Source organism: Tamandua tetradactyla, chromosome 17, assembly GCF_023851605.1.
Source record: "Tamandua tetradactyla isolate mTamTet1 chromosome 17, mTamTet1.pri, whole genome shotgun sequence".
NCBI classification, from domain to species: domain Eukaryota; kingdom Metazoa; phylum Chordata; class Mammalia; order Pilosa; family Myrmecophagidae; genus Tamandua; species Tamandua tetradactyla.
The window spans coordinates 28,259,139-28,282,792 of record NC_135343.1 but is presented as its reverse complement, the minus strand read 5'-3'; the positions used below and the strand labels follow the sequence as shown (position 1 = coordinate 28,282,792).

General features: G+C 34.5%; 1 protein-coding gene across 1 annotated transcript in view; it reads left to right on the top strand.

Annotated features, from left to right (window-relative positions):
- PNPT1 (polyribonucleotide nucleotidyltransferase 1) overlaps positions 1-23,654 on the top strand; it is a 71,111-nt gene that overhangs the window by 16,921 nt on the left and 30,536 nt on the right. The window contains exons 9-13 of the mRNA XM_077134272.1: positions 5,880-6,066; positions 7,987-8,038; positions 8,418-8,475; positions 9,761-9,857; positions 10,298-10,400. Of these exons, the coding sequence (XP_076990387.1) occupies positions 5,880-6,066; positions 7,987-8,038; positions 8,418-8,475; positions 9,761-9,857; positions 10,298-10,400 (497 nt within the window). The remainder of the gene's footprint in view (positions 1-5,879; positions 6,067-7,986; positions 8,039-8,417; positions 8,476-9,760; positions 9,858-10,297; positions 10,401-23,654) is intronic.

Sequence of the window (23,654 nt, the reverse complement as noted above, 5' to 3'; positions counted from 1 at the left end):
CAAGTGATGCTGAAAAATCATTCAACAAAATTCAGCATCCTTTTCTACCAACATTCCAAAAGATAGGGATCAGAGGTAATTACCTCAATATGATAAAGGGAATATATGAAAAACCGATATCCATTTATTTTTCAAAGCACCTTTTTTGAGATATAACTTGCATGCAATAAGTACATCATTTTTTAAAAATATCTCCAATTCAGATTAATTCTGTGAAAGTAAGAGCTGTCATGGGAATACAGATGAGAAAAAAGAATATAAACAACTCAGTATCATGATATCAGCAGAGGCTTCTTCATGCCTTTTTTTTTTAATTAAACTTTTTATTTTGAGATCATTGTAGATTCACATGCTGTTATAAGGGTATGAAGAGATCCTATGTGCCCTTTATCGAGTTTTCCTCAATGATTACTCTTGCAAAACTGTATTATGATATCACAACCAGGATATTGACATTGATGCAGTCAAGATACAGAACATTTCCATCACTTCAAGGATCCCTCATGTTGTATTTTGATAGATATACCCACATCCCACTCACCCTATCACCTTCTTAACCCCTGGTAAACACTGATTTAGTCTCCATTTCTATAATTTTGTCATTAATGTTATATAAATGGGATCATATAATATGTATCCTTTTAGGATTGGCTTTTTTCACTCAGCAGTATTCTCTCAGCTTTCATTTAGGTTGTGCATGTAGTAATAGTTCCTTTTTGTAGCTGAATACTATTCTATAGAACGGGTGTTCCACACTTGGTTTAATCATTTATCATTTAAAGAACATCTGGTTGTTTCCAGTTGTCGGCTAGTACAAATAAAGTTATAAACGTTAGCATGTAGGTTTTTGTGTGAAGAGAAATCCTCATTTCTCTGGGATTAGTGCCTAGGATCCCAGTTGCTGGATCGTATGGTATTTGCTTGTTCAATATTTTAAGAAACTACCAAACTGTTTTTCACAGTGGCTATACCATTTTATATTCCCACCAGCAATCTTAGAATGACCCAGTTGGTCCAAGTTCTAGCCAGCATTTGGTGTTGTAACTTTTTTATTTTAACCATTCTGATAGGTGTGTTGTTATTCTCATTGTAGTTTTAATTTGCATTTATTTGTTGCCTAATGATATTGAATCATGTGTTTCATGATTTATGATCTTATTTGCTGTCTGTCTATCCTCTTCCATATACATGTCTTCATATTTTTTCTCCAGTTTCTAGTTAGATTGTTTGCTTTTTTACTACTGAGTTATGAAAGTTCTGTATACTAGTCCTTTATCTATATGCAATTGGCAGATACTTTCTCCCACTCTAGCTTGTCTCTCGGCGTTAAAGCAAAGTCTTGGTTTTTTTTTTTTAACATTAAAAAAGTTGTAAGTGGTTCACGTGTTATAATTCATGAAACAACATTTTTGTAATTGTACTATTAACTATAGTCTGTTGTTTACAGTAGGGTTCATTGTCTTGAACACGTTTTATCTTTTTATTTTTATTCTAGTAACATATATACAACCTAAAGTTTCACCTTTTAACTACATTCGTAAATATATAGTTCAGTGCTTTTAATTGTACTCACAATACAGTACTACCATCACGGCCATCTATTTCCAAAACTTTGCAATCAAGCTAAACAGAAATTGCATATAATTTAAACATTAACTCCCCATTTCTTACTCCCACCCCAGCCCCTGAAAACCCATATTCTAGATTTTAACTATATGAGTTTGCTTATTATACTTATTTCATGTCAGTGAGATCATGCAATCTATCCAGCTTATTTCACTCAGCATAATGTCTTCAAGGTTCATTCATGTTGCTGCATGCATCTTCATTCCTTTTTACAATTTAATAATATTATATTGCATTATTATTATACCACATTTTGTTTATCTTTTCATTGGTTGATGGACACTTGGGTTCTTTTCTCATTTTGGCAATTTTGGCAGTGTTCAATTGCTGCCGTGAACATTGGACTGCAAATATCTGTTTAAATCCAGGCTTTCACTTCTTTTTGGTGTGTTCTTAGTAGAGAGATTGCTAGATCATATGGTAATTCTATACATAGCCTCTGAGAAACTGCCGAACTCTCTTCCACAATTGCTTCATTGTTTTACACTCCCATCAGCAATGGACGAGTATTACTATTTCTCCACAGTCTCTCTACCACGTGTAATTTTCTGTTTTTTTAGTAGTAGCCAATTCTAGAAAGTGTGAAATGGTATCTCATTATGGCTTTTATTTGCATTTCCCTAATAGCTAGTGATGTTGAGCATCTTTACATTTGCTTTTTTAGCCATTTGTATATCCTCTTTGGAAAAATATCTATTCAAGTTTTTTGCCCATTTTTTGTTTGTTTGTCCTATTATTGAGTTGTAGGATTTCTTTATATAGTCTGCATATTAACCCCTTATCAGATATGTTGTTTTCCAAATGATTTCTCCTATTGGTAGGTCTATTGAGTAGGCTGTCTTACCACTTTCTTGATAAAGTCCTTTGCACAAAAGTTCTGAATTTTGATGAGGTCCCATTTATCTGTTTTTCCTTTTGTTCCTTGTGCTTTGGGTTTAAAGTCTAAGAATCCATTGCCTAACGCAAGATCCTGAAGATGCTTCCCGACATTTTCTTCTAGGAGTTCTGTAGCTTGTGTTCTTATATTTATATCTTTGATCTGTTTTGAGTAAATTATTGTATAAGGGGTGATATAGGGGTCGTTGGGGGTTTGTACATAGACAATCATGTCATCTGTAAATAGGGACACTTTTATTTCTTCCTTTTCAATTTGTATGCATTTTACTTTTTTCTTGTCTTATGTATTGTCTAGAATTTACAGAACTGTGTCAAATAAGAGTGATGAGAGTGAGTATCCTTGCCCTGTTCAAATCTTAGGGATGAAGAATTCAGTTTTTCACCATTAAACATAATGTTAACTGTAGATTTTTTCTAATTCCTCTTTATCAACTTAAGGAATTTCCTCTCTATTCTTGTTTATCTGAGCCCGTTTATTATGAATGGGTGTTGAATTTATCATGTATTTTTTCTGCATTGATTGATATGATCATGTAATTCTTCTTTAACCTGTTAAGATGGTGGATTACATTGATTGATTTTCAAGTATTGACTCAGCCCTGCATCACTGAAATAAAACCGTTCATGGGCTGTAATTTCTGTTAAATATTGCTGTATTCTTCTTAATTATTTAAGTTTTTTTATCCCTATTCATGAAGGATATTAGTGTGTAGTTTTCATTTTTTTTGTTCTTTGTCTACTTTTGGTATGAGGGTAGTACTAGCTCCATTCAATGAATTTTCTGAAAGTGATTATGTAAAATTGGCTTACATTCTTTAAATATATAGTGGAATTCACCAGTGAAAGTATCTGGGGCTTGGAGATTTCTTTTTTGGGAGTGTTAATTTGCAGATTTAATTTCCTTAATAGTTACAGATAGAGCTTTTCAAATTGGATGAGTTATGATAGTTTGTCTTTTCAAGGAATTAGTCTATTTCATCTAAGTTGTCAGATTTATGTGTGTTGATTCAGCCATAGTATCCCTTTATTATTCTTTTGTTGTCTATAGGGTCTGTAGTGATGTTCCTTGTTTCATCCTTGATTTTGGTAATTTATGCCGTCTCTATTTTTTTTCCTTTGTCACTCAGCCCTGCTATACCTGTGTCCCACAAGTTTTGATGTTATATTTCATTTTCATTCAGTTCAGTGTATTTTTTTATTTCCTTTAAGACTTCATCTTTAACCCATGGATTATTTAGAAATGGATAGTTTCCTTTCTAAAATTTTGGAGATTTTCCAGTTATCTTTCTGTTATTGATTATTGGTTTGTCGACATTGTGGATGGAGAACACACCTGGTACAATTTCAGTTCTTCTTGATTTGATGTGGTGCTTTATGGCTCAGAATATGGTCTATCTTCGTATGTGTTCTATGGACATTTGAAAAAAACATGTATTCTACCGTTATTGGGTGTAGTATTCTATAAAAGTCAAATAGATTCTGTTGGTTGATAGTGCCATTTAGTTTGTCAATATTCTATTACTTTTCTGTCTAGTTATTCTATCTATTTTCGAGAGAGTGGTATTGAAATCTCTAGCTATAATACTGGATTTGTTTGTCCAATTACTTTTTGTTTCACATATTTGTAGTTCTGTTATTTTGGCCATAAACATTTAGGATTGCTATGCCTGCTTGGTGTATTTACCCTTTTGTCATTATGCAGTATCCCTCTGTCTGGTAATTTTTTTTGTTTTGAAGTCTTCTTTATCTGATATCAATATAACCACTCCTGCTATCATTTGATAGCAGGTGGTATCATTTAGTATCATTTTAGTCTCTTGAGGGTGGATATCTAGGCTCCTTACTCAGCTTTTGTTGGTGTGGTTTGGGTAGGGCCATAATTACCTCTGCGGTGTTTTGACATTAGTAGAGCAATTATTGTCAAAATATTTTCTCTCTTGCTAGACTGCCCTTTTCCAAATCTTTTGGCTAGAAAAAGCATGTCTTCATAGGGTTTTTTTTTTTCTTTTCTTTTCTGCATCCATTGTCATTTTCAGGTTGTCAGATTCTTCAGCTGTAAGTTTAGGATATGTAAAGAAAACAGGAAACTCACTACCACATTGTTTCTCATATCCTAAGATCCACAACCAGTCTGCCTTCTTCTCCCACTTTTTACAGTCTTTGTATGTTTATTTTTTATATGTCCAGACTTTTTAGTTATTTTGGAATTTTTCCTCCTTTTGAAATTTGAGATGAAAAAGTTAACATTCTGTTTTTAATTTATCCTCACAAGATAATGAAAAATTTCCAAATAGTACATTTCCTTGAATGACTCATGGTATATATAATTAAACACTTAAAGTCTAAATATGATTTTTAAAGATTTTATTTAATGTTATGAATGCTAGTAAGTCGAACAATTCCCTATTAGAATTATGGTAAAATTAAATTTTTATTATATTGTCTTATTATCATTTAAATTTTTTATACACATTTGTTGGCTTAGAAGTTTATAACTCTCTTCCCAAACAATGTTTTCTTAATATTTATATGAACTGTCAATATTTATTTGCCTATATAACTATTAAGTTTTTAATACTTGCTTATATATATATAAAATCAACAGCTTTTACAATCATCATTAATTATGACAGGATTTTATTCTTGGTGTAGTAACATTAGTTGATGGAATTCCGACATATAAAACACATCAGAACTTTTTTTCATTCAGGATTATATTTAGCAGCCTTAAAAGTGCTGAGTCAGTTAATAATAAATGTTAATGAAAGCATAATGTGGTTAAGTATATTAAAGTATAATGATAACATATGCAAACACAATTCCACTTATGAAATGTCTAGAATAGTCAAATTTATAAAACAAAGGTAGATTAGAGATTGCTAAGGGCTAGGAGGGAGGAAGGAGTAGAAAATTATTTCTTAATGGGTCCAGTTTCTCTGCTTAGCGTAAAGAAAGCATTTTGATAATGGTGGTGGTAATGGTAGTACTCATTGTAAATGTAATTAATACCACTGACTTGTAAACTTAAAAATGTTTTAAAATGGGAAATTGTGATATATATTTATGACCACGGTAAAAAAAAAACTTTAAATTTGAATTTCTGTATTCATTTTTGTTTTGCTTTTGTTTGCTTTCTTTTTTGTAATTTTTTACGGATTATTTGTTTTGTTAGTTTGCCTTTCTATTTATTCTTTTTAACATTTTGTAAATGTATTGATTCTGAGGAAAGAAATCAAAAGGTGGATATAAATTTTAAAATAAAATTAATTTGTAGTATGTGTCATGTCATGGTGTTTGAAACACTGTTGGTAAAAGGTTAATGAATGCATCATTCTGTTTTTTTCCCCCTTAAATAGTCATGTTGGAAGCCTCTGCAGAGAATGTTTTGCAGCAGGACTTTTGCCATGCTATCAAAGTAGGAATGAAGTATACCCAACAAATAATTCATGGTATACAGCAGTTGGTAAGAGAAATTGGTGTTACCAAGAGGACACCTCAGAAGTTATTTACCCCTTCGCCCGAGATTGTGAAATACACTCATAAGTAAGAACATGTTTGTATAATAGAAAGTATAAAATTGTCACCAGATTTTATTTCTTTTCAGGGAAAAAATACTTTCCACAAAATCTCTATGCATTAATGTTCATAAATAGTACCCTTCAGTTTTAAGTCATTGTTATAAATACCATATCTATCACTTAGAAAAGAATAAACCCACCTCCTTCTTCCTGCTGTGTTGTCCTAAGTTTGAATCTCAGAAGAGTGAGTCTGTTGGCTGAGATTCAGATAATCCCCATATATCTCTGTCTCGGAAGAAAGAGAATAAAGCCTAAAATGTTTGAATACCTGAGGAAACTGATGAAGGTCTCAAAAAGAAATCAGATATAATCACCAGTATATACCCAGTGCTTAGAACAGTGCCTGGCACATAGGCAAGCCCTCAATAAATGTGAATGAATCACCAGAAAATTATTTCATATTATTTGAAATAAATTGAAAAGTGATGTTTTTCCCCTTAGTCTCAGTTTTACAGCTGTCAGTCAGAAATTAAGTAATTATATAATCTGTCCCCAATAATCAAGAGTTTCCTATAATAATTGAGGAAAAATGGATAGAATAGTAAAAAACAAGAGGTTTAAAAGAGAAAAAGAGAATGTGTGTGTGTGTGTGTGTGTGTGAAAGAAAAATCTAAGATGGAATTAATTGAACAGTTAAAAGCAAGAAGAAAAAAGGAGGACACTGTACAGTGTGTTAAGTGATTTCTTTGAGAGGTAGTGAGAAAGGTTCTAAATACGGGTTTTAGATATGAGCTTCATTCTTAAATAATTTGTAAATCTGAATATAAAAGTGTTTGTTATAGTCTATATGTCTCTCAACTTTTTACCTAAATATGATCATGCAGGAAAATGCAAGGCATAATTAAATTTTTATTGGACTGAAAAGTCAGAGTGTGGTGATCTGCTAATACGTCACTGGTAAAGTCCTTCCTGGTGAATGACATGAGCAATGTGAAGATTTAGTTCTTTTCAGTCTTACTGATATATAATTTTTAAAACTTTTTTTTTCTTTATTAGAGAAGTTGTGGGTTTATAGAACAATCATGCATATAAAATACAGGACTCCCATATACCACCCTATTATTAGCACCTTGTATTGGTATAGAACATGTTACAGTTTATGATAGCACGTTTTTGTAATTGTACTGTTAACCCTAGTCCATGATTTAACTTAAGGTTTATAATTATTTTCAAAATTGAAAATAGTTTTTTCTATTAAAAATATACTTATTTAAAAATGCAAAATATATAGTAGATATTTTTTCCAAGCTTATGTTTCAGTCTTACTTTTGATGGATTTGTTGTGAGGTTTTTAAATCTACTTGTTTTGTTTCTGCTTTACAGATTTTTAATTTTTATTTGGTCAAATGTGTCAGTATTTTTCTTGATGTTTTTGGGCTTTGAAGTCCTACCCCAAGATTACATAATATTTATTCCTGTTTTTCTTTTCGTTCTTCTGTGATTTCATTTTATGCATTTAATCTTTTCTGTCATTTTTAAATTTATTTTCTTTTAGGAGTCAGAACTGGGTTTAGTTTGGGTTTTTTTAATTTCATTTCTCATTTTCAAGCAGCTAAGCAATTATCCCTAACATTAGTTATTAAATAGCTTATCTTTCTTCATTTAGTTGATAGTTAAATGGCTGTTGCTTTCAAGGAATGTGTTTATTCTTGCAAATATTTGAATTTGCTATTATGTTTAAAATTTACTTTGTCTCATGGTAAACGAATTGACATTGTTAACAGCAATATAGCAATATATTTATATTTTAATTCCCTATGAAATGGTTGTTGTTTTTAAATAATTTTGATTTATTGTTAATAAATATTTCAGTTTTATCTATAACAAAAATTGTCTCATGTTTCTGGATATTATTATGCTAACATTTATTTTCTGCTGAAAACAGACTTGCCTTGGAAAGACTCTATGCAGTTTTTACGGATTTTGAACATGATAAAGTATGTATACCTGAATTTTGTCCTAAATAATTTTTCTAAGAATTCTTTTTTATCATACCCCATGTAAATGTGTTTATGAATGTTGGCTCTATCTTAATGAAACATTTCTAAACAGAAGGCTAAAAAGAAAAGCCTAGCTGAATGCTTCTCCATTCTTCCTATATTGATCAATACAAATTTTAAGGAAATGTACAAATATATTTGAGTGATGTATACAAGCAATATTTCTCCTAAATCAGTTGCCATTTCTAATCTTTTAAAGAATACTGCTATCAGAGAAATCTGAGTATTCTTACAATGTGTTTATTATATAATAATTCACAAATAGAAGTGTTAAACATTGCTATCTGTATAACAATTGATGCGAATTTTCTTTTAGATTTCCAGAGATGAAGCTGTTAACAAGATAAGATTAGATACCGAGGAACAGCTAAAAGGTAGATTTTGGTTTTGAATTTAAAAGAAATAATAGAATTTTGTGTATGGGGGGGTGTGTGAAACCTTGTTATTCTCATTCTCTTATTGCTTCTCAGCTTTGTTTTTAGTGAGCTCCCAATAATAATACATCACACGGTTAGTGTGAAATTAGTTTATATGCGCATGCCTGACACATACTGGGTGCCTAGTGAATGTTAGTTCAATGTAAAATATCCCTGTCTTTTCTGGATCAGACTCTTATTATCTAGATAGATGTATCCTGTCATATGAAAAACCAAAAGATACTCTTTTAAAAATTCCTAAGTTTTTTATATGTGAAGTTGCAATACTGATAATATCTGGTTTATGAGAATTAAATGAGATTCACATCCATGCCTCACATATAGTAAATGTTTAGTAAGTGTTGGTGCTATTGTTATTGATATCATGTAGAATTGTAAAATTGAGATTTTTGATAATTCAGCTCTCTCTACACATTATTAAACAAAGGATCTTATTGTATGTCAGTCTCAAATAAACTTAATGTGAACCAAGTATGACAAAGTTTTTATTTTTTCTGCAGATGGACAAATATCCACTCACCTGAGTAATTTTCTTATTTTAAGATAAACACTCTGCTGTTCAGTGATTTTTCTTTGAAGTTGGTTTTAAGGCCATTACCTGTAATGCCATTGGAAAAATGTAGTCCTTTTTCATTGCATTTCATCCTATTTACTGAGAATGAGAAATTGTATAAAACATTTTGCTTTATTTAAAAGTGATTTTGTATTTGTATTATGCATGGTAGAATATTCCTTGGCTTTCTCAGTTGATAGGACAGTGATGTTTGGATATTAATTATATGTGTATATATGTGTATATATATATATTTGTATATGTGTAAAAAAATTGTTTTCCAATTTGCAGATAAAGATCAAGTTTCTAAGATAAAGAGTGAGAGTGACTAGTTTTAAATCTGTTAGAACTTTTCATTATATGGGTGCCTGGATTTGTCAGGTAACTTAATATCTGACAATAGGGACCTCTTCTTTCAGAGCACTCTTGTTCTGGTAGAAAGGAAACAAGTTCCTGATAACAATACATTGAACTACTTAATACTTGGTGTTTCTTACCTACTTGAGAACATTTGATTCATCTACTTTGTTTGCATGGGGACTAAATGTTCAGAGTCAACTTTCTTGTTTTATTCCCATAGTTGGTGGATTTGATGCTGTGAACTTAAGAGAACTCTTGTCTTCTAAAAAAAAGAGGAAATCTTTGTTTTGGTTTGTGTTTCTTCTATAGAAAAATTTCCAGATGTCGATCCATATGAAATAATAGAATCCTTCAATGTTGTTTCAAAGGAGGTTTTTAGAAATATTATTTTGGATGAATATAAAAGGTAAACATCTTTTTTTGATGAAATTGAAGCATGCATTTTCTCTGCAAGTTGCCTAGAAAATGGCAAGTTGTCCAAAGCCAGAAATTTTTTTCAAGTGAATTAGAAATAGTTAAGACATTTCTCTTATAAATGGAAACATTGTAGAAGAAATGTGCAGATTATGTGATGTATTGACAAAATGTGTGTGTGTGTGTGTGTGTGTGTGTGTGTGTGTGTTGTGAGTAGAGCAGTGACTATACATCTGAATTACCTGTAGAATTTTTAACAATATAGCTGCATGGATCACAAGCTCTAAGGTTCTGATACAATGAGTCTTAGAATAGAGCCTAGGTATCCGTTATGCAATTAGAATTGAAAATTTCATGGGAGGGATAAAAACACAATATGTGATTTTCTGATTTCCATCACATTGTATATACTTATTTCCTTTATTACTGTAGGTGTGATGGCCGAGATTTGACCTCACTTAGGAATATAAATTGTGAAGTAGATATGTTTAAAACTCTTCATGGATCAGCATTATTTCAGAGGGGACAAACACAGGTAATTACATTAAAAGCTACAATTAATTGCTGATTTAGCATTGCTTAATTAGATCTAATAAAAGTATCTAATTTAGGTGCTGTAGGTTTTTATCATATGAAATATCTATTCAGGTTATCATCTGGTAATTTTTTTTATATTTAAACAGCTTTATTGAGGTATAATTGACTTAAATTAAACAGCACATTATTTAAAATATATAATTTGATAAATTTTCACATATAATACAACTGAGAAGCTCATCACAAGCAAGATAATGAACATATTAATCATCCCTAAAAGTTTCCTCATCCCCCTTTGAAATCCCTTTCTCCTGCTCCTATTCCTCCACCCCAAGCAGTTCTGATCTGATTTTGTCATTATTCATTAGTTTACATTTTCCAGAATTATTTGGTGTTTTATTGTGTTTTTCTTTTAAATCTCAAGTATAAAAAATTGAGTCATTGATACTCTTAAGTTTATAGCATACTATCATTTTTGATCTGTTCAAGTACCTCTTTTGTTTTTCCACTTTAGCTTATATCTCAGTCCCATTCTCTTCCCTTTGATGGACAACCATTCTCTTGTACTCACATGTATTCTTTTTGTTCATATATGTGAACTGAAGACATGTGTACTACTTTAATCAAAAAATTTTAACCACTAATTCATGCCTCTCTGATGGGTTCAAATTGGCACCTCCTTGCTTTTATTTGCATTTTCATACTTAGTATTAAGGGTGAGCCTCTGTATATAATAACCATTCAATAGGGTCATGATATATATCAAACACTGGGGGCTACACACTTCTAGGCATTTTTTTCACATAAATTTTGTCCCCTAGAGTTGTGCCAATACGTGGTGGACCTGTTCAGGTTTTCTTTTTTTCTGAATTGCCTTTTCATATCCTTTGACCTCTTTTTTTTTCTTTTTTTTCCTTTTTGAGTGTTTTACTATCTTTTTTACTGTTATTTTGCGATAATTTCTTAGGTTTGAAATAATAATGCTTTTTCAGTAATAAACCAGACTGTAGATATTATCTCCCTCTCTGCACTTGTCTTTTATCTTTGTGTAAGATAGCCTTAGTATATGTCTAGAGTAAACCTAAATCTGGTTTAATGTAGTCCTTCCTTAACTTTTTCACTTTTGTGTTTTTTATGTTTCTAAAAGTCTCATTTAAGAAATTCTTCCTTACCCCAAATTCACAAAATTATATACCTGCTTTTTCTTTCTATTAGGTTTATACTTTTAGCTATCATATTCAAGTCATTAATCTGTTACTGTGAGTTTATTCTTGTACATGGTGTGAAGTGGAAATCTCCATAGTGAGCCTATTATATAACACCATTTACTAATTATCCATTTTCCTCACTGATTTGTGATGTCACCTTTTTCATTCTAAGTTTATAAATATATTTCTTACCTGTTATTTTCCACTGTTCTGTGAGTGTCTGGGCCAGTATGAAAGTGTTCAATTATTATGGTTAGGATCTTATGCCTTAGTTTCTAGAAGACATATTCTCCCTCTTTGCGTCACCCCTCACCAAAAAAAAATTGTCTTAGCTATTCAAGTATATTTGTTCCTTCATATAAATTTCAGAATATCAAGTCCTCAGAAAATTTGTCTAGGATTTATATTGGAATTGCATTAAATATATAGATTGAATCAGAGATAAACTGTATTTTTACCATTTAAATCCCCATCTTTACTGTAACTATAGTCTCGCTCTTCTTTGACTCAAGTTTTCTTTCATGCCCTTTAATAAAGTTTTAAAAATGTCTCCCTTAATATATTCTGCTTATTTTATTATCCGTCTGACTGTCACTGCCTTTTAACCGGAGTATTTAATCCATTGACATTTTTTAACTTTTTTTTTATTGTCTAGTATAACATATATACAAAGCAAAGGAATAAAAAAACAATGGTTTTCAAAGCACTCCTTAACAAACTGTCACAGGACAGCCCCCAGAGTTTGTCATAGGCCACCACACAGTCCTCTCATATTTTTCCTTCTAGCTGCTCGAGAATATAGGAGGCTATAGGGCTTAAATACTTTTTCATCATCACAATCGACTTTCTTTCCTTCTTTTTTTGTGAAAAATAACATATATACAAACAAGCTATATAATTTCAAAGCACAGTACCACAATGAGTTGTAGAACATATTTCAGAGTTTGACATGGGTTACAATTTCTAGGTTTCTACTTCTAGCTGCTCTAAAATACTGGAGACTAAAAGAGATATCAATCCAATGATTCAGCATTCACATTCATTTGTTAAGTCCTATCCTCTATGTATAATTCTACCATCACTCTTGATCTTTCCATACCTCTCCTTCGGGTTATTTGGGCTATGGCAATTCTAAATTTCCAACATTGGAAAGGTCTGTAACCAACATGGTGTAGAAAGATGGAACCATCTGATATTCTGGAAAGGCTGGCCTAGGTTTCAGGACTTATCTGCACCAGGGACCCATCTGGAGGTTGTAGGTTTCTGGAAAGTTTGTAGAATCTTATATATTGCCCTAGGTGTTCTTTAGGATTGACTGGAATGGTCCTGGTTGGGGGTTCGCAGGTTATGATAAGTAGCAATGTGTAACTGCGGCTTGCGTAAGAGCAGTCTCCAGAGTAGCCTGTTGACTATTTGAACTCTCTCTGCCACTGGTACTTTATTAATTATACTTCTTTTCACCCTTTTGGTCAGGATGTAATTGTTGATCCCACGGTGCCAGGGCTAGATTCATCTCTGGGAGTCATCATCTCCCATGTCACCAGGAAGACTTTCACCCCTGGATGTCATGTCCCACATAGGGGGGAGGGCAATGATTTCACTTGCAGACTTTGGCTTATAGAGACTAAAGCCACATCTGAGCAACCACAGAGATCCTCCAGAAGTAACTCTTAGGCATCCCTATAGGTAGTCTAAGCTTCTCCACTACCTACATAAGCTTCACAAGAGTAATTCTCATGATTGAGGGCATGGCCTATTGATTTGGCAAACTTTAATTTACCGTAAAGTTTGACACAATATCAGGGGATTCCCTAATGATGAGGTTTAATAGTTCCATATTCTTTCTCCCCTCCCTCAGGGGACTTTGCCAATATTTTTTGGTTATCTGCTTAATATATTCAAGGATGTTTCCAGGCATTACAATAATCTATACACAATTACAGGACCTATTTCTTATTCTGTGAATCCTGTGTTTCAGTTGTTCAAATGAGCTATACAGATAGGTTGAATTACATTATGCACTACATAAAATATCAGTTCCAGACCAAATAAACCTTTCTTCCATTGGTCTCAAAGAGTATGTGTAATTCTAAAATATAGACATTGTCTTCCTTACCCCTATGTTCAAAATTACTTTAACCCCAACCTGTTCATTTAGATATAAGAACTTTGTTCTTATATCTAAATATCAGGTTACATATAGCCTCTCAAAATCCAGAAATAATAATCACCACCCCGGACTTAATGTATCTGATCTAAAAGCTTGCAATCTAGGCCCCTGTTCTCTTATAAGCATTTTCTAAAGGTAACCTACCATTCTTATTCTTTTGTTTCTGGCTTATTTTGTCTCACCAAATGTCCCACATGTTCATTCACATCATTGCATGCCTCATGACTTTGTTTCTTTTTGTAATAGCCCAACCTTCGTTCATAAGTATGATGCCATCGTTCGCCAATCTACTTCTCCTCAGTTCATCCTTCAGCCACCTGCATTCATTGGGCCTCATGTAGAGGGCCCAAATTCCACAGTTCATCAACATTCTCAATTTTAAATAATTTCATTGTTCCCAAGAGAAAGAAAACCAATAAGCCACCTTCGCCAAATAGGAAATCTAAACCTCCTCTTAACTCTTGTCCCTACCCCCATTATTTACCTCTGCTGTTGCTGTGGTAGTGCTGATGATTTAATTCTGAACATAGTTCATAGCATGCAATAGCAGTTTTCCCACTGTACCCTGGACTTAAACACTCTTTATACAGGAATCATATCTTTGAAGTAATTCTTATGAGAACGCATTCATATATCTAGTGTGAAGCAGTGCAACACATAGGTATATACAACCGCTTTCAATCTTGTTCATCTTTGGTATGGTAATATTACTTCTAGACTCACTAGAGAATTGCCTTTGCTCCTGTCTATTTTCACATTGGAATTCAACCTTATGAGCTGACAGTTTACCTATCTCTAGCTTCTATGTATCTCTAAGTCCCCTATATTCTGTGTTATAAGCCTCTGATTATTACCATGCTGTTTTGACTACTGTGGCTTTATAATAGATTTTAAAGTCAGGGAGTGTTAATCCTCCTACTTCGTTCTCTTTTAGGATGCTTTTAGGTATTCGGGTCTCTTTCCCTTCCAGATGCATTTGGTAGTTAGTTTTTCCAAATCCTCCAAGTAGCTTGTTGGAATTTTGATTGGTACTGTATTGAGTCTGTAGATCAATTAGGGGAGAATTGACATTTTAACTATATTTAGCCTTCTTATCCATGAGCAGGGAATGTCTTTCCACCTATTTAGATCTCCTTTGATTTCTTTTAGCAATGTTATATAGTTTTCTGTGTACAAGTCCTTTATGTCCCTAGTTAATTTCAATCCTAAGTATTTGATTCTTTTAGTTGCTATTTTGAATGGAATTTTTTCCTTAACTGACTCGTCAGATCGGTCATTGCTTGTGTATAGAGGTAGTTACCTTTGATTCCTATCTTTTGGAGTGTTTTTATTAGAAAAGGATGCTGAATTTTGCCAAATGCTTTTTTCAGCATCAATTGAGATGACCATGTGGTTTTTCCCTTTTGATTTGTTAATGTGCTGTATTACATTAATATTCTTGTGTTGACCTGTCCTTGCATTCCTGGTATAAACCCCACTTGGTCATGGTGTATAATTGTTTTTAAGTGCTATTGGATTCAATTTGCTGATATTTTATTGAGAATTTTTGCATCTATGTTCATTCGGGAGATAGGCCTGTAGTTTTCATTTCTTATAGCATCTTTACCCAGTTTTGGTATTAAAATGATATTAGTTTCATAAAATGACTTAGGTAGAGTTCCTTTTTCCTCAGTTTTTTCAGAAAAATTTGAGCAGGATTGGTGTTAGTTCTTTATGGAATGTTTGATAAAATTCCCCTGTGAAGCCATCTGGCCCTGGGCTTTTTTTTGTAGACAGATTTATGACGACTGATTAAATCTCTTTACTTGTGATTGGTTTGTTGAGATCTTCTGTTTCTTCCTGAGTCAGTATAGCTTGTTTGTTTGTCTCCAGGAATTTGTCCATTTCATCTAAGTTGTCTAGTTTGTTGGCGTATAGTTGTTCATAGTATCCTCTTATGATTTTTATTTCTTCAGGTTCTGTGATAATGCTCCCCTTGTCATTTCTGATTTTATTTACATCCTCTCTCTTTTTTTCTTTGTCAGTCTTGCTAGTGGCCCATCAATTTTAGTGATTTTCTCAAAGAACCAACTTTTGGTTTTATTGATTCTTTCTGTTGTTCTTTTGTTCTCCCATTCATTTATCTCTGCTTTAATCTTTGTTATTTCTCTTCTCCTATTTGCTTTCGGGTTAGAAAGTAGCTGTACTTTCTCAAGTTCCTCCAAATTTGCTGTTAAGTCCTCAATTTTTGCTCTCTTGTTCTTTAATGTAGGCATTTAGGGCAATAAATTTCCCTCTCAGCACAACCTTTGCCACATCCCTTAATTTCTGATAAGTTGTATTCTCATTTTCATTCATCTCCAGATAGCTCCTGTTTTCTCTATCAATTTCTTCTTTGACCCACTGGTTGTTTAAGAGTATGTTATTGAATCTCCATGTATTTGTGAATATTCTCAGTCTTTGATGATGTGAAAGTTAGGTTCAGGTGTCAACTTGACCAGGTGAAGGTACCTAGTTTTATTGCTGTGGACATGAGCCAATGGCATGTGAACCTCATCTGTTGCTGATTACATTTGCAGTCAGGCGTTCCTGCTGCAGTGAATGATGTTTGATTTAATTGGCTGGTGCTTAAATACCTCATCTCAGCACTCGCAGCTCAGCCCAGGCCTTTGGAGATGCTGAAAGGATCACCCCGTGGAAAGATGCTGGAACATAGAGGCCTGGAGAAAAGGCTAGCAGAGATCATCTTGTGCCTTCCCATGTAAGAAAGAACCTTACATGAAAGTTAGCTGCCTTTCCTCTGAAAAACTATACACTTTTAACTAAATAAATCCCCTTTTATTAAAAGCAATCCATCTCTGGAGTGTTGCATTCCAGCAGCTAGCAAACTAGAACAGGTGGGTATTGAGATCTAGCTTCATCCCAGTGTGATCAGAGAAAGTACTTTGAATGATTTCAGTATGTTTATATTTATAAAAACCTGTTCTGTGCCCCAGCATATGATCTATCCTGGAGAATGTTCCGTAAACACTAGAGAAGAATGTATAACCTTGTGCTTTGGGGTACAATGACTTATTTATGTCTGTTAGGTCTAATCCATTTATCAAGTTATTTAACTTCTCTATTTCCTTGTTGAGCTTCTGGCTGGTTGCTCTATCTATAGAGGAGAATAGTGTATTAAAGTCTCCTGCTATTATTGTTGAAACATCTATCGCTCGCTTCAGTTTTGCCAGTTTCTGTCTCATGTACTTTGGAACTCCTTGATTGGGAGCATAAACATTTATGATTGTTAAATCTTCTTGGTGAATTGACCCTTTAATTAGTATATACTGTCCTTCTTTGTCTCTTATGATGTCTTTACATTTAAGGTCTATTTTGTCTGATATTAGTATAGCTACTCCTGCTTTGTGGTTTGTTTTTTTTTTTTTAATTTTATTTTTTTAAATGCCAAAAAACACCAAACAAATGCAAACATTCCTATTTTGATCATTCCGCTCTACATGTATAATCAGTAATTCACAATATCATCACATAGTTGCATATTCATCATCATGATCATTTCTTGGAACATTTGCATCTATTCAGAAAAAGAACTAAAACGAAAACAGAAAAAAATTTATACATACCATACCCCTTACCCCTCCCTTTCATTGATCACTAGCATTTCAATCTAAATTTATTTTAACATTTGTTCCCCCTATTATTTATTTTTTATTCTATATGTTCTACTTGTCTGTTGACAAGGTAGATAAAAGGAGCATCAGACACAAGGTTTTCACAATCATGCAGTCACATTGTGAAAGCTGTATCTTTATACAATCATCTTCAAGAAGCGTGACTACTGGAACACAGCTCTACATTTTCAGACAGTCCCCTCCAGCTCTCCATTACATCTTGAATAACAAGGTGATATCTACTTAATGCGTAAGAATAACCTCCAGGATAACCTCTCAACTGTTTGGAGTCTCTCGGCCATTGACACTTTGTCTCATTTCACTCTTCCCCCTTTTGGTCGAGAAGGTTTTCTCAATCCCTCGATGCTGAGTGTCAGCTCATTCTAGGATTTTTCTCAATCCCTTTATGCTGAGTCTCAGCTCATTCTAGGATTTCTGTTCCACATTGCCAGGAAGGTCCATACCCCTGGGAGTCATGTCACAAGTAGACGGGGGAGGGTGGTGAGTTTGCTTGTTGTGTTGGCTTGAGAGAGAGGCCACATCTGAACAACAAAAGAGGTTCTCTTGGGGGTGACTCTTAGGCCTAATTTTAAGTAGGCTTGACCTATCCTTTGTGGGGTTAAGTTTCATATGAACAAACCCCAAGATTGAGGGCTCAGCCTATTGCTTTGGTTGTCCACACTGCTTGTGAGAATATCAAGAATTCAACTTGGGGAAGTTGAATTTTCCCCCTTTCTTGCCATTCCAAGGGGACTTTGCAAATACTTTTTTATTCACTGATCAAATTACTCTGGGATTTATCAGGGCATTGCTCTGGACAAACCAGCAAAATCTCATGCCCTACTCAAGGTTCCGTGTACTTATGGTGTTCAGTTAAGCTATCTACATAAGTTATATTAGGAAATGCACTAGTCAAAATACAAATTTTGTACAAAACAAATGTTTTTTGCTTTAGTCTCACACATAAGTTGAAATTTTAAAATATTAATTACTGTCTATTTTCAATATCCTGCAGTAATGACATTCCTTTGTTCTTCCTCATGCAAGAACATTTTTTGAATTTGTATATTTAGTTACTATCATTATACACTCTAGGCATCTCTCCCTCAATTTTGAAGAACAGTTTGGCTGGGGGTATAGAATTCGTGGCTTGAAGTCTTTCTCTTTCAGGATCTTAAATATATCATACCACTGCCTTCTTGCCTCCAGCATGCTAGTGGGGTAGTCTGAACTCAGTCTTGTTTTCCCATGTATGTGGTAGATGGTTTTTCTCTTGCTGCTTTCAGGATTTTCTGCTTCTCTTCAACATTTGACAGTATGTACCTTGGGGAAGGCCTGTTTGGATTTATTCTCTTTGGAGTTCTTTGGGCTTCTTTGACTTGTATATTTATGTCATTTATGATGGTTGGGAAGTTTTCCCCCATTATATCCTCTGCTACTCTTCCTAGCCCATCACTCTTCTCTTCTCCTTTTGGAACTCCAGTGATTCTTATATTTGTGCTCTTTGTTTTGTGTATCATTTCCCTGAGTTCCCATTGAAGTTTTTCTCTCTTTTTTGCCATTTGCTGTTTGCCATTTGCAGGCTTCGAAATCAATTATCCTGTCCTCTATATCACTTATTCTTTCTTCTGTCTCTTCAAATCTGGTGTTGTGTGCCTCTAGTATGTTTTTTATTTGGTCAGTAGTTAATCACAGTTAATTTCCATGTTTTCCTCTATTTTTCTGTTTATTCTTTCAAATTCCTCTGTGCTCTTCTCTGTCTTCTTGACCTCCTTTATATCATTTGCTATCCCACTTATTTTATTCAGTAGCATTGTATGAACATCTTTGTCTAGTTGTTCCAACGTCTGTGTCTCCTCTGGTGTTTTAATGTGGTCATTAGGCAGGGCTGTATCTGTCTGCATTGTGATATGCTTAGTGATCTGCTGTCTTCATGGCTTGTAAATATCTTGATTGATTTACTTTGGGAGTTGATTTCTTTCAGTCGTCTAAGGCCTTGTGTTTGTAGGATGGTTGTACAACAGGTAGCAGGGCACAGGGTGGGGCACTCAGTATGGTGATTTGTTTCCGGGCAGGTATGGGCGCAGGTTGGGGATGTTACACTGATGCTTGTGAACATGGGCACCCAGTGACCAGGGAGGATGTAGCAGGTACACCAGTTTAAGGGGGGTAACCCTGATATACGATGGTCGAAGGAATGGGGCCCTTTGTGCACGTGTGTAGAGCTGTGGCAGCAGGTCGGCATTATGCCTTTGTGGATTGGCGGCAGCTGTGACCTGGCTGCGCAAGTCGGCACTTTCTCAGAGCTAAGAAGTAAAGCTGAGGGCTGTGCACATGTGCTGTTCTAGGACTGCTGTTAAGTGCGGTTCCCAGAGCTAAATGATATGATTGGGGGCCCGTGCATGTGGGGGCCTGGGAGTGCTGCAAATGATACCCTGAGCTCAGTGATGGGGGTGTGAGGCTATGCCACACTATGGACGGGGTGCAGGGGTGGCCTAGGTGTGGAGGTTAGTGCCCGCAACTTTTACATGCTGGCAGTAGCCGGCAGGGAACAAGGAAGGGGAGGTAGTGCTCGGAAGGTGAGCAGGAGAGGTGGGTTGGGCTGCACTTGGGATGGTGGTGGGGGGTAGGTACATGCACTGGGGGTTGGTAGGTTGGGGGTGCCTGGGGCATGGGGAATGGAAACAGCTGATGAGGTTTGGGTGCATGGAGTGTGGGGTGAGTCTCTGGTCACGGGGCTGCACTGGTAGCGCGCCCATGGAATGTGGCCTGCCTTACTTCCTAGTCCTGCGTTTCTGCCCATGCACTCCTGCAGGCTCTGTGGCTCTTTGCCCCTGCGCCAGACTCCAGCTTTCTCCTCTCACCAGGGCTGCCGCATGTGGTCAGAAGGCCTCTCAGGTCAGTCGCACTCCCAAATCACTGCCTCAGTCACCCTCCTGTCCCTTCTCTAACTGTTCTGTGGAGCAGGGCTAATCTCCCCATTCACATTTAATTATTGATACTAAATTTAGGGCTGTCATTTTATTTTTTTTGTTTGGTCCTTCTGTTTTTTGCTTCTCTGTTCTTCCATTCTGCCTTCTTTAAGATTAAGTGAATGTTAGACATCTAAACAGATGTCTACCCACTCCAAAATATGTGTTAAAGTTACCAGCAAAAGACTGATTCACACAGGCTCTAACAGAAAGATGTTTAATTCACATAGAGAAAAGACAGAGCAAGGTCATCTTCACCAGTGGGCATCAGCTCCCCACAGACAGCAGGTCTAAACTGTGGCTGACACAGAGATATGTTCTACATATAGCACCCTTCTCTTGTATTTGTGTGCTGCCACAGTGGAGGAACCCTGTTTCCTCCAGGCAGGGACAGTTATACCACCATGGTATGAGCTGGATATCATAAAACATGCCCACCAGAGTCAGACTGTCTGCAGTGAGCTCAGGACAGTAAGGGAAACAATGTACTAGCAGTTCTCTTATCTGCCAGGGGGTTGTGTTTTATCCCACCAGGCAGACACATCTGATTTTGAGCACAGGATGTATTTGTGGGATGCCACACTGAGACTGCCCCCTACCGCAATATTTTTTTAGAATTTCATTTTAATTTGTCAGTTTGTATTTTTAGTTATACCTCTTTGCATTATTTTTTTAGTGGCTACTGTAAAGATTACAGTATGCATCCTTAATTTCTCACAGTTTTTTTAGACTTAATTTTATACCCCTTCACATAAAATGAAGAAACCCTTGCAAAGAGTTGGCCTGTTTACTGCCCCCTCTGTCCTTTATGCTGTATTTGTCTTAGGAATTACATCTACATGTATTAAAAACCCTGCAAGACAATGTTATAATCTTTACTTTAAGTAGTCATATGTATTTTAAGGACATTGTTACCTTGCGTATGTGGAGTCAGGAGTCAGCCAGGCATTTGGGTAGAGTTCATGCACTGAGACTTTGAGTGCTGTCTCTGGGATTCCTCCTACCCACCCCTCTCTTTTCGGTAGCCAGGTTGCCCCTAATTCTGTCTTCTGGTTCTTCAAGCCAGTAAAACTTCTTTCAGTAGCTTAGAATGGGGCTTACCTTCAGACTGAAAACTTAGGTAGCTCACTTAGTGCCTTTTCTTTCCTAGTATGTACTCCTTGCCAGTGTCTGTCTGCTTTAATATTGAGTATGAAGATACTCTCCAGTATCTTCATATTAAATATGTATTCCAGGGAATATAGTTGTTATCTATGGAAATACTGTTCTAATTTAAATATTTCTACCATTACTAGAAGCAGAACATTCAGATATTATGCATTTTTGGAGTGATTCTTACATACTTTTTTGTGTTTATCGCTGTTATAAGTGGAATCTTACCTAGCATACTTTGTAGTTAGTTACTGCTGATTATAGTTTAATGCTGTTGTTTCTATCTATTGATCTGGCATCTAATAACTATCCTCAGTTAGTTTTGTTGATTACCTTGGATTTTCTGGCTAATTAATCATACTGCGTGCAAATAATGGCAGTCTTCTTTCAACTCTTCCAATCTTTATGTTTATTTCATCAAGGTTCTAAAATGAATGGGGGAATTTTTCTTTTTGTTTTGTTTTCTGAACTAACATGTAAGATATATATATATATCTGTTTTTGAAATTTTGATGGCCTCTGTAAAATCATCTGGTCCTGGTTCTTTGTGTCAGGTTAGGAGCTTGGAACCAAGGGAAGGTTGACTGCCATTTCAGTTTTTCTAATGGTTGCGGGTTTGTTCTATTATTCTATTTCTGTTTGTACCAATTAGGGCAGCTGTTATTTTTTTGGAATTCATTTCATCTAGGTTTTATAATTTATTGGCATGTTGCTGTTTGTAATATTCATTTATGTGATTTTAAATCTCTATCATATCTGTAGTTCCCTCTTTTTCATCCTGTATTTGTTTATTTGAATCTTCTTATTCATTTGTCATTCTGTACAGGGCTGTTTCTCTTAATAACTTTTTCAAAGAACTAGCTAATACTTCTTAAAATGTTTTATTTAGAAACAAATATACAACTCAGAATTTCCCATTTTAACTACATTCAGTTGTCCAATTCAGTAATATTAATTATATTCACAATATTGTGCCACCATCCCAATATCTGTTAGCCTTACTTTTTGTCACCTCAGAAAGAAACTCTTCACCCATTAGGCTTCAGCTCTCTTCCCACCCTCCACCCCTACCTAGGTAATATATAAACTGTCTGTCTCTATGACATTTGTTTCTTCTGGGTGTTTAATATAAGCAAGCTCATACAATATTTGTCTTTCTATGTCTGGCATATTTCATACTTCATCCATGTTGTAGCATGCATCAGAACTTCATTCCTTTTTATGGCTGAATAATATTCCATTGAGTATATACACATTTTGTTTATCCATTTATCTGTTGATGGACACTTGAGTTGCTTCCACCTTTTGGTTATTGTGAGTAATACTACTATGAACATTAGTATACACATATCTGTATAAATATATCTCTTAAGCTCTGTTCACTTGTTTTCATTCTTTTCTTTCTGCTCTTCAATCTGTGTGACTTCCACTGTCCTGTCTTCCAGTTCACTTATTCTTCTTCCTGTTCAGATCTGCTGTTGGACACCTCTATTGTATTTTTAATCTCCATTATTATGTTTTTCATCCTCAGAAGTTCTGTTTTGGCTCCTTTTTAAATTTTCTAATTTCTTATTTTGTTTTTAGATTGTCTTCTTTATATCCTTAAGTTCCATATTGTATCTCATGTTTTCCAGTGTTGAGTGAAAGTTCAATATATACTTATTAGTTTGTATTGTTATTCAGATTGTCTTTATTTTTATCAAGTTTTATCTTCTTCATCTGCAGTTTTTATGAGAAGTGTATTACAATCTCTAGTTACAATTGTTGATTCTCTATTTTTCTTTGTTCCATCAGTTGTCACTTTACCTGTTTTCAGGCTGTATTGTTAGGTGTCTATGTTTATTCATTCATTTATTCCACAAATATTTATTCAGCACTAATTGTTCTAGTGTCAGTCACTGTTTTAAGCAATTTCAGGAAACAGAGTACAACTGTAGAATATAATACAATTGTATTAATGATATAGTTGACATCCTAGTATTTCTCTAAAGATTCAGAAGCAGATGAGGTGTTGCTTTCAGGTATTATGAACATACATTCAAATTTACATAGTGAGTTTTGTAAGATACTGCAAAAATTTTCTAATTATTTGAACAT